Source organism: Eutrema salsugineum, unplaced genomic scaffold (assembly GCF_000478725.1).
Source record: "Eutrema salsugineum unplaced genomic scaffold, Eutsalg1_0 scaffold_10, whole genome shotgun sequence".
NCBI lineage: Eukaryota > Viridiplantae > Streptophyta > Magnoliopsida > Brassicales > Brassicaceae > Eutrema > Eutrema salsugineum.
In genome coordinates this window covers 3,681,470-3,691,981 of record NW_006256908.1, presented here as the reverse complement: position 1 = coordinate 3,691,981, position 10,512 = coordinate 3,681,470, and the positions used below count along the sequence as shown (strand labels likewise).

Genomic DNA, 10,512 nt, shown 5'->3' with positions numbered 1-10,512 from the left:
GGCTCATTGGCTGTTTCAGTTTTTTCTTTCTTTCACAATTACAAAAACTTTATCAATGAATAGAAACAACAAAAAACAGAATTATAGAAGCAAAACAGAAAGAAAAAGTAAATTGTACTTTTTTAAAAAACTTTATGCTGTAAATCATACTGGAGAATGCTTGTCTAATTTCTTGGCTTCATTGTTCTCTTTTTCTTGGCTCAAAAGCGGCGTCGTATCCCTGTCTTTCCCCTATCAAAATGGAATGAAACCAAACCAGTTAATAAGCATATATAGATACTTTCAAGAATCTTTACTTCTATCTTTTGTTGTTGTTGTTGTTGTTGTTATTGGTGTGATTACGTACAAGAAAAGTGGATTCGGAGGAGCTTTGTTTGGATTTAGAAGCAACTGAGCAGAAGTAGGAGTATAGAATCATGCCAAGGACAGCGATGAGGATTCCTGCGATGTTACGAGGAGTGAAAGGATCGTGGAGAAGAGTGTAACCAAACGCAAGCACCAAACACGTTTTGAGATGTCCCAAGACTTGGTAAGTCACCGGAGATGTCTTTCCGATCACTAAAAATGTGCTGAAGTTAACCGAAACCGCTATCAAACACGAGAGCGTTATGAACCCCTGCAAGTATAAAACATGATTCATCATGGTCACGTTTCATAGGATTCTTCTATCTAGCTAGAAATGTATAATACGACATGGCTCAAAATGGGCTTGTAAATATATGTTTTAGCCATCTAGTTTATCTCTAATTTAAAACTAATTGGTAATAAATTAGGAAAATGAATATATTGATGTAAATATACCACGACGATAGGAGAGTAATGGAAAGAGAAGACATTGAGACGAGTGAGATATTTGTCGACAAAGGGACCCGAGACAAAGAGTATTGCGGCTTGAAACGGGGCCGATTGGTATAGAAGTTGTGTTGATGTCACGTTCAGTCTCTTCTGGATTGTGTTTGTTAGCTGCACCACAACAATTAATTTAGTCATGTTAATAATATTATGAATTTTTAGTCATTACACATTGATTAGTTAAACATAAGAATCAAAGCATACAATTTGGCCGACGCAAGTTGTGGCGATGGCAAGGAGAGAGAGAACAGAACCAACAAAGTTGAGCTGAAGATCTGTGATTGATGCTATTCCAACCCCAACCAACAGTAGAAACAATGAGAATTTTATCTTCTGGCTGCAAATCAAACATGTCATTACTTTTGATTAAATATGTTAGTAAAGAATTAAACATATCGAAATGATATTAAAAAAAATAAGTAAAGGTTCACCTAAACTTCTTGTTGAGGAAGAGGGTTTCTAATAGAACAGTGAATGGTATGATAGCAAGTTTGGTCATCTGCCATTATTTAAGGACAAACATCAAAATTGGTCAATCATGCAAATGTTACTTTATGGGGATTATGAAATATATAGATATTTATACTTGATAGAAGCCGATTGAATTGAAGCCGAGGCTGAGATTGAGAAGACCGATAGAGATGCCATTGAGGAGGCCAAAGAGAACAACAGTCTTTGTGTCTATTGGTTTGTTCTCAAAGAAGTTTAGTTTATATGCCACATGAAGTGTGCAATATGTTACCATCAAATGCCAACTTGTTAGTGTCGTTGCTGCAACAAAAACAATAGCAAAAACCGATCAGTTATCAAACGAATAGTCGGTTTTGATAAAGATATTTATTTACATCATATATTCAATAATCATATTGAGAAAAGGTAACAAAAAGATTATAAAGTAAATACCAAAAGGGAAGCCAAGATTGGTCATCAAAGCTTTGTTGCAAATAACAATGGAGACAGAAGATGCAACTGAGAGAAATAATGCTCCAATCACACCCATTTGCATACTCTTCATCTCTCCCATTTTCCTCTCTCTCCTCGCAACCCTTCAAAATGTATCCAACGAAGAGAGAGAAAGAGAAATTGATATGTTGATGAGAGAGAGAGAAGGTTGTGTATGTGATGAGGAATGAATATGCAAAAGAGATATATGAGGTTTTTATTCTTTGTTAGTCTAAAAATGGTTGGTGCCAAACACCAAACCTCTAGTAGGTGTCTTCTGTGCTTTCTAATTTTTCATATTATTATTAATTATGTCATTATATATTTTTACACAACATACATGAGAAAAAAACTAGTTATGATGTTGCTTAATATATGTTTTTCCTCATACGAGGCATCTACTGATGCTATGAAAGCAAACTTTTAACTATAAAAAAACATTGAAAATTGACACGACCAATAGATAGGAACTAATAAAGTAAAGAGAATGACATTATGGTTTTCTATGAACAAACGATTTGACTTGAATCAAAAGCAAAAAGGAAGGTGAAACTGAAATTTTTAGACTTTTTTCGTTTGGAGAAAATATTGTAAAGTATAGAGACAATATAAATAAAGTGGAATATTGCATTTGTGTAAAGCTTCACACTCACTCCAAACCAATAATACCCTTGTCCTCTCCTTAATTTCTCCACCATTTACGTTTTCTTTGTTTTTGAAATCGGTGACGATGTCACATCTCATTAAGCTTATAGACAATAATGTCCGAAATCTCACTAGCTCAATTCGCACCACGAGAGATTATAATTATGACGAGAGTCACATGAATCACACAATAAAGCATCTACCACCATCGAAAGCTCAAGGCTTTTACAAGTTTTCAAACAATTCTTTGTAATGTTTTAACAAAGATTGGTCAATAAAAGCTTTGTTGCAAGATTGGTCAATAAAGTATTTATTGCCAAAACGTCTTTTTAGTTTGAATAAGCTTTACATTCACTTAAAAAAAATAATTACTAAATTAGTGATAATGTAAGAATAAAAATCGTGAGACTGATAAGTCTGCTATATATACTTATAGGTCTTTCAAAATCAAATGAAATAAATTTGTTGTTTTTGTTGTTTCTGTGTGTGTCTGCTTGCAAAAGTTCGAATTATGCTTTTGGCTAAGCAGTCAAAACTCTGTTGACTAAATTTCTGATCAGAATATTATTCTTTCAATTCGATATTACTAGTTTACGAATTACTAATCTCTATTTTCAGTAACAGTAGACTTGTAGAAAATCAAGAAATCAAACATTAAGCTCAATGGAAATATAAATCTCACACAATATCAAGAAAAAGGGTTTCACATGCCCTATCATATACCTAATTAGGGTAAAAACTTTGATATACAAAGGAAGGTTTTTGATAGTAAATATGAAAGAAAAAAAAGGAAAAGAACAAAACTATATTTTATCCTTTAACCATCCTCCCAAGATACTCTTTATCAGCTTCTGCTAATCGGTTCTGAAACATTTTCCATTCCTTTTTGCATCTCTCTCTCACTCCTTGCCATGGAGCTTTCCCATTCTCTGACTTTCCTTGACTTCCAAGCGACGGTATCACTTTATGTATTATCCATTGCGAATCCACAACACCAATCTTCTCATGAGCAGGCTGCAAAAACACACAGAGATTATCATCATCGATCTGTTGAAAATGGTATAGCTTATAAGAACCCTAAAGAAAGCAGCTTTACCTCAACGCATCTTCTAAGAGCAAAGTCAAGACCCCATCCATGAACCAGATCATTCTGCATCAGAGGTAATCAAAGTGGCTCAATCATATGAAACAAGTCTCCAAGCATTAGTTTAACGGACTAGGAGTCTAGGACTAGTTCCTATGACAAGGATAAACAAAAACCTGAATCATATGCCACACACATCGCCATGCTTCTCGAGAAAATACAGGCGCCATTATTTCAACAAATCTGTGGAAGATGGGAACAAACTCAGTACTGATAATGACTAAAACACTCATGAGTGGGGCTGAGGAGAGAAGAAAGAGGGATTTACGCAGCGCATGGAGGTAAATGTGGGTCACTACACCATCCTGGTTTTTCTTTAGTATCTCTGTTCAAAAGTAAAATAAACACATTCTTGATTCAGAACCAAAACAAACAAAAAAACATTCTTGATTCAGAACCAAGGTAAAGTATGGTTTGCGAGAGACAGCGATCTTACTTGTGTACCTCTCGGTCACCTCGCCTCTTTGTCATTTCCCATGTAAGTCCATTGTTAGGCTCTAGGCCAGGTTGAGAAATCTCTAAACCATGCTTCTTAACTAACTGAATGTACCTGAAGTTTCAATAAAACTTCCATTACAATTAAAATGTAGAGATGACATTGTTGTGATACTCAAAGACAAGTAAAACTTACTTATCCGCATTGAAGTGCTCCACTCCAAGATCTTCATCCCATATAAATATGTACTCGTAAGCTGACACAACATCTGGATGCAAGAATCTCTTCGCGTACCACCTGCCAAAATACCATTTGAGAACTTTGATAAAACATACTCGCACATCGCTAAAGTACTAGAAGACTCACCATTTTGTTTGCTTTCTTATACTAATATGAATAGCGCTCTTCGACCACTCAAATTGGTCCCACTCAGTTGTCCGGCCATCATAATGGAAGAGCAAAATTTGGAAATCTTCAGAAAACTGAAGAAATGACCAAAACACATAAAATCTGAGTGTATCATCCAGCAAAGAGTAATACACAAATATTGACTAAAACATGAGGATATTGCAGAACCTTCTTAACAACTGTATTAATATGGTTCCTCTGCTCAAACCCAACTGTAAATGTCACAAGATATCTTGGCTTCTTCTTCAAATCCTGCAAAGGTTATTGCTTTATAATCTAAGGCATATTTGTCAAATGACTATGTAAGAGGTAAACTAATATATGTTAGGTTACTTCATTAGGTTCTCCCCATAATCTGCGCAAGTAAAAATCAGTTTTGGCCACAACGATTCCAGGAGGTAGTAGCTCTGCACCACGCGGGTTGGTTGGAACATATATCTGCAATCACACAAAACAATAAAGGGATACATTTCCTCGTAAATGAGGCACTATTCTAGTACATATAGTTGAAAAGCTAACGTTCTTGACGAAATTGCTGCATTTCAAGAAACTGAAACATTCATCTCCAAAATGGCCTTCAAATTATAGATAAGGAGGGTCCAATAATACCTCTGGAAACTTTCTTGAACCGAAATCTTCAGGCGATTTTTCACCAGATAACAATTTACCATCTGATAAAGCTACATCAAAAGATGACATAAGGCCTGAAGGTAAGTTAATCTGCACGGATACGAAACAAAATCAAGATGTGAAAGTGAAAGTGAAAGGAACATCAAGAAGGAGATCTACTCTATGAAGAACAAACATCATACCTTAAAAGAACCCGAAGGTAATGTGATGCCTATAAAAGCCCCAAAGACAATTCCCAAGATCGTTGTGATGATAACTTTAGCATTCTCATTTCTTCGAGGAGCACCACTGCAAAGCTAAACCACTAAGTAATCTTTGCACACTGAAAGCAGAACTCTTTTGTGTTACAATCAAACATCCAAGAAAACTATATACCTGCGGTGCATTGTTCCCATTGGTTTTGCAACAATCTCCAAAATCTACTCAGTCGTTTCTTCAAGTCTTTGAGCAAAACTTAGAGTCTAAGCAATAAGCAACACTGTGAAAAGTATTGACCAGCAATAAAAACGACAGCTTTAGGAAAATTTGACACAAGCTTCCAATTTTCTTGCAAATCAAGAACTTAAATGGATACAAAAACAAAAATTGCGATTACTTACAGGATACGATCTCGGAGATCTGAAAACAGGTGATGGATTAAGGGCTCAAAGGAGATTGCTTTCTCTGATCTGCAAGAGCAGAGAGTGACAGAGTGAATGAGAGAGACGAGAGATGCGAGATTCGGTGGCGAGGCCTATTCTAAAAGGCCCAACCTTTTTTGTTTAATAATCAAAAGGTCATCTCTATTATTAGTAGCATACATTTGTTCTTTTCTTTATTTTATACCAACTCATTTGACACTACATACATTGATTCGAGCCAAAGGGGATTTGAAATTTAATTTGTTAACTTTATGTTCGTAAGGTTGAGTTTCTTAATCAAGAAAACATTAGTCAAAGGTTAATTAATGTTTTGACTCCTGTTAACAACAAAGAGTCAAAGAGGTACATTTGGAAAGCAATTTAAAAAATAAAAAAAACGACTTGAATAAAATGAATGGTGATAAATGGAATGTAACAACAAAAAAAAGTACATTTGGAAAGCAATTTTAAAGAATGAGCTGAATAAAATGAATGGTGATAAATGGAATGTTTGACCAAAAAAAATAATAAACAATAATGATGATAAGTGAAAATAAAAATTGATAAACTGGAATATGGTGGTAGCTAGTGATTCTAAAAAAATTCAAACTAAGCATCAATAGTAAAGTGTATTTAGTATAATGTAGATGGCAAAAAAAAAAGTATTTAGTATAATGTAATTGTGATCCATGATTAAGATATGAATATAAGTTCATGACAAACAAAGAACTCCAAAAAAAAGGGATAACTAAATTTAAACTCGTCAACAACAAATATAATTTCCGAAGAAGATTGAGTTGTTCGTGGGAACATATTACAAATTACAAATTACAAAAAAAAAACCAACATATTTTCTGTCTTTTCTTTTCCAGAATAGAAAGCTAAAAACAATAGATTAAACAACAGAATCAACTACACAAAAAGAAAGTCAATTTGTCTTCAGGTTGCTGGGACTAAGTTTACACAATCAATAAAAAGGAGCCCAATTTTGGAGAAACATTAAATTGGGCTTATCCTAATTAAAGAATTCAATTAGTCCTTTTTTCATCTTGAGATTTCACAAGTTGGACTCAGCCCTATTTGCTCCATCTCCCAGCTTTTCTTTGATGCTACCTTCTCATGCCTTGGTACATATTCCTAGATTTTAAAACCCAAGAAAAAAACATTAAAAACAGATATAATATAGTTAAATAAAGATATATAGAAAAAAGAAAGGAACCTCAAGTTTCTTGACAAGGTCTTTAGCAGAAGGAGCAGAGACAATGATATGACGAGCAGTTGGTGAAATGAAACCTTCTTCCACTGCTTTGTCGATGAATGATAACAATGAATTGTAGTATCCTTCCACATTCAATAGTCCCACCTTCAAATTCATTTTATAGATTAAAACCATATAAGATAAAATTCTTTCATTCTTAATCGATACAACATAATATAATGTAAATAGAAATGGAGGCAAAATGATTACTGGTTTATCATGGATTCCAAGCTGTGCCCAAGTGATTACTTCAAGGAGCTCTTCAAGTGTCCCATATCCACCTATAATAAATTTTCCAACATTACTTCCCATTTACTAATCAAAGTAATATAGAATCTGATTAATGATACAAAAAGGTATGAATTTTTCGATTGTATGAGATATCAGCAAGAATCAACAGTACAATTAGAAACTATAAACAATAATTGCTGTTGAGATAATGGTAGAATTTAAAGGTTTTTACATTTACATTTACAATATCTTTTTAAAAATGTAGGAGTTTTGGGCCTTTGGTCCATAATTTCTCCCATACTCATAATTAACTTTTAGATATTCCGATTTAAAAAATAAATTCCCAAATGATGATTGAACTTGAGACACAACAGAATCAACAATCTTGTACTATCAGTCTACCACTAAACTAGTAACCTTTTGGTTTATTTTTTTACAGTTTTACTGGATGATTATACAGAAGAAGGTATATGCCCTACCACAGCGGTACAACATTACCAATTAAAACCATAAATAAATAAGTAAAAAATGTGGACAAGATAAAGAAAGGAACCAACCAGGTAAAGCGATAAAAGCATCAGAGTGCTTAGCCATCTCAGCTTTCCTTTGGTGCATGTCTGCTACTGCCTTCACTTCTCCCACTGTCTCTCCTGTTATCTTCATTCACATTTACAATATTCACACATTATTATTTATTAGTATTACCACTCACTGACCACTTGTCTTCTGTATATTCCAAAACAAAAAGACAAGACTCTTACACACTCACACCACTTTGTTTTATGGTATTCCTCCAACAATTGTATATTATGAAATGTGTCTAGTAATTGCTTCAACATGTAATTTACAAACCGAGTTTTATCTATATGCAATCATATTTTAGCCCATTATGTTGTGAGAAAGGGATATATGTAATGATGATTTAGTCTCTCGAGGTGTTTCTCTTACATTTATCACTTTGACCCCTTTCGTAGAAAGCTAATCATATTTTTGAGCAACATCATTGGTGACTATTATTTTTATTGTTTTAGTTAACTCAAAAAATTAAAATAACTGCACATTTCAAAACAGAAAACAAAAGATAAAGGAAACATGAAAATATTGCCGTCCAATAAATTGGGACTCTTTTGTCTCAATTGAAACCCTCTCTAATATAAGACAAATATGAAATACGCGTTTAAAGATAACATTTATGAGGTTGATGTTCTTGGTAAATTATCTACCACCAATTTTGTTTAAAGTCTTTTTATTTGTTTTATAAAAATGGCAAGAAACAAACATTAAATAATAATAAGTTTTCTTCTGGAGTTATATTTCGGACGTACCTCTTTTGGCATTAGTGTCTTGGGGATAACCCTGAAGACAGTAACAAGACAAAAAAAGTTGGTTAAAAAAAGTAAACGTCACAAATACTACACGTATCCATTTTATTAGTTGTTTCTTTTTAACTTTAATGACTAGAGAAAATTGAAATTATTTTTAAAAAGGGTAAAAAAAAAAACCCTAACCCGATGACATGGCGACCTCCGTTGTAAACAGCTTGAGAAATCAAGCCCATTAAACCTATGCTCCCTCCACCATAGACAAGATCGATATTTCTTGATACCTACGAAAAGGCATTTTATTTTAGTAAATTTTAGTATTTATTTAGTAGTCATTGTCATAGTTAATTAGTAAATACAATTGTCGACAAAAGAGAAAAAAAGAACAATACATGTAACAGTGGAGAAAAAGATATTGTAGACAAAAACTATATATGTGGTAAACTCCATTATCACGTTTTCTGGTAAAAGTACTTACGAAAGTACATGAAAAAAAAAACATGGGTACAAAAAAAGTGTGAGCTTTCCCATCACAATTCAACTAAAAATACTTTTGAATTTCATACTTCTTTAAGCTTTAAAACTATGTTTCTACCACTGAACATAGTAAGTACAAGCTGAAGATAATGTTACTCGAAAAAGAAGATAATGGGTAATTATATATATGATGAATAGTTGACTCCACTAAACTCTAAATGGCTAAAATGCTTTAGTAACGACGAGTCAATTGATTAAACCCATTTCCGTGCAACTTGTAAACCCAACTTTTATTTGGTCAACGAATAAGTAAATAAATTATTTGTGATGGAGCATTTCACGAAAAAAAAGTTATATATATACATTTGATATTCAGATACTTACAAGCTCATAAATTCATTAGTCTTCTCTCTCTCTATTTGCTAATTCTATATACTTTTCCATGTTTTGGATGAATACGAGGAGATTAAGAAATTGTATAAGTTATCTCCACATTTTTTATCTAGACTCTTTTGATCAATTCTATTTCAATGATATATGGGTAACTAAAATGATACATAAAAAGTTTAACTAATTCAACTTGAAACAAAAACAATTAAGAACATTTTATAAAATGAAACAGAATTTAAGAGTACTATGTTATTATTTATGTGGTTTTGGTTTTCTACCATTTTAAAATTTACCATTAAGAAAAATCAAATATCAAAAATCCAAGTGGAAGAGAAAGAAACAGAGCTTTTTTATTTTGTTGCTCATCAGAAACTATGACAAAAAGATAAACAGTTCAGTCTCCAGATTCAAAGTCTAATTTTCTATTATATACAACACGAAATTCTAAAAGGAAGAAATTTCTGAAGAAAGGAAAAAAGGAAGAAAAGAAGAAAGAAATAAAAAGATTTACCAGTTCGGCTCCGAGTTCGATAGCAGCATCTCTGTAACTGGTTTTATTACCAGCACTACTTCCACAAAACACACATATTCTCTTGAACTTTGGTTCTATCTCCATCTCTCTCTCTCTCTCTCTTCTTTTTCCCCCAACACACAAAGTTTTCTTTAAAAAAAAATTGAAAGATGAATCTCTTTCTCGCTGTGTTTGGTATGAATGTTCTTGCACATATATATAGAATATTGGACGGTGGGGTATATACCATAGCTCAGTAATATCTCAAAAACAAACTTTTAAATTAAACTAATAAATTTAATATTGGCTCCATGACTTTGACATTCTTTTTTTCTTTTCTTTTCTAAAACACGAGTTTGACATTCTTCCGTATAACAAATACTGTTTTTTTTTAAAGAGCGTAATAAATACTTTAAAATAGATTAGAAATGGTTGAGTGGGGGGAAAATATACTTGGAATAGAAATTGTCTTATTCCTTATGTAATGTGGAGACAATAAATATATACAATTACAATGCACCGACTTGTCTTTGATTAAAGGTTCACAATGATTATATCACATGCTATTTAATATTACCACAAATACTTTATAGTTATGTGACCAAGGTGTGGATGAGATATGTTCGAAGTTGACGGAGTATTAAAA

General features: G+C 32.9%; 3 protein-coding genes across 3 annotated transcripts; all 3 read right to left on the bottom strand.

Moving 5' to 3' along the window:
* On the bottom strand, positions 1 to 1,969 carry LOC18028033 (UDP-xylose transporter 1). Its single transcript, XM_006409792.2, has 7 exons — positions 1,756 to 1,969; positions 1,439 to 1,623; positions 1,284 to 1,351; positions 1,057 to 1,189; positions 802 to 963; positions 347 to 616; positions 1 to 231 (listed from the first exon to the last, which is right to left on the bottom strand). The coding sequence occupies exons 1-7, from the start codon at positions 1,874 to 1,876 to the stop codon at positions 145 to 147; spliced, it is 1,026 nt and encodes a 341-aa protein (XP_006409855.1). The 5' UTR covers positions 1,877 to 1,969; the 3' UTR covers positions 1 to 144.
* A 1,114-nt stretch (positions 1,970 to 3,083) lies between these two features.
* LOC18028032 lies at positions 3,084 to 5,789 on the bottom strand. The gene is made up of 13 exons (XM_006409791.2): positions 5,657 to 5,789; positions 5,433 to 5,535; positions 5,240 to 5,345; positions 5,037 to 5,147; positions 4,761 to 4,865; positions 4,596 to 4,679; positions 4,386 to 4,501; positions 4,215 to 4,316; positions 4,020 to 4,133; positions 3,852 to 3,908; positions 3,700 to 3,766; positions 3,536 to 3,589; positions 3,084 to 3,453 (listed from the first exon to the last, which is right to left on the bottom strand). Exons 2-13 carry the CDS (start codon positions 5,450 to 5,452, stop codon positions 3,250 to 3,252), a joined length of 1,140 nt encoding a protein of 379 aa, XP_006409854.1. The 5' UTR covers positions 5,453 to 5,535; positions 5,657 to 5,789; the 3' UTR covers positions 3,084 to 3,249.
* Positions 5,790 to 6,437: 648 nt separating this feature from the next.
* LOC18028031 (cytokinin riboside 5'-monophosphate phosphoribohydrolase LOG1) lies at positions 6,438 to 10,063 on the bottom strand. Its single transcript, XM_024160933.1, has 7 exons — positions 9,867 to 10,063; positions 8,675 to 8,772; positions 8,492 to 8,522; positions 7,724 to 7,823; positions 7,146 to 7,216; positions 6,897 to 7,040; positions 6,438 to 6,814 (listed from the first exon to the last, which is right to left on the bottom strand). Exons 1-7 carry the CDS (start codon positions 9,969 to 9,971, stop codon positions 6,722 to 6,724), a joined length of 642 nt encoding a protein of 213 aa, XP_024016701.1. The 5' UTR covers positions 9,972 to 10,063; the 3' UTR covers positions 6,438 to 6,721.
* Positions 10,064 to 10,512: the final 449 nt, after the last annotated feature.

What these genes read in the sequence shown, in the direction of transcription:
- LOC18028031 (XM_024160933.1), bottom strand. Translation starts at nt 9,971, where the DNA reads ATGGAGATAGAACCAAAGTTCAAGAGAATATGTGTGTTTTGTGGAAGT. An exon ending in GGAGGTCGCCATGTCATCGG is followed by an intron (nt 8,523 to 8,674) that starts GTTAGGGTTTTT and finishes TACTGTCTTCAG; the next exon opens with GGTTATCCCCAAGACACTAA. An exon ending in TTGGAATCCATGATAAACCA is followed by an intron (nt 7,041 to 7,145) that starts GTAATCATTTTG and finishes ATGAATTTGAAG; the next exon opens with GTGGGACTATTGAATGTGGA.
- LOC18028033 (XM_006409792.2), bottom strand. Translation starts at nt 1,876, where the DNA reads ATGGGAGAGATGAAGAGTATGCAAATGGGTGTGATTGGAGCATTATTT. An exon ending in TTCCTCAACAAGAAGTTTAG is followed by an intron (nt 1,190 to 1,283) that starts GTGAACCTTTAC and finishes TTTGATTTGCAG; the next exon opens with CCAGAAGATAAAATTCTCAT. An exon ending in CCTCCGAATCCACTTTTCTT is followed by an intron (nt 232 to 346) that starts GTACGTAATCAC and finishes CCATTTTGATAG; the next exon opens with GGGAAAGACAGGGATACGAC.
- LOC18028032 (XM_006409791.2), bottom strand. Translation starts at nt 5,452, where the DNA reads ATGGGAACAATGCACCGCAG. An exon ending in GTTCAAGAAAGTTTCCAGAG is followed by an intron (nt 4,866 to 5,036) that starts GTATTATTGGAC and finishes GTGTGATTGCAG; the next exon opens with ATATATGTTCCAACCAACCC. An exon ending in CATTTACCTCCATGCGCTGC is followed by an intron (nt 3,767 to 3,851) that starts GTAAATCCCTCT and finishes CATCTTCCACAG; the next exon opens with ATTTGTTGAAATAATGGCGC.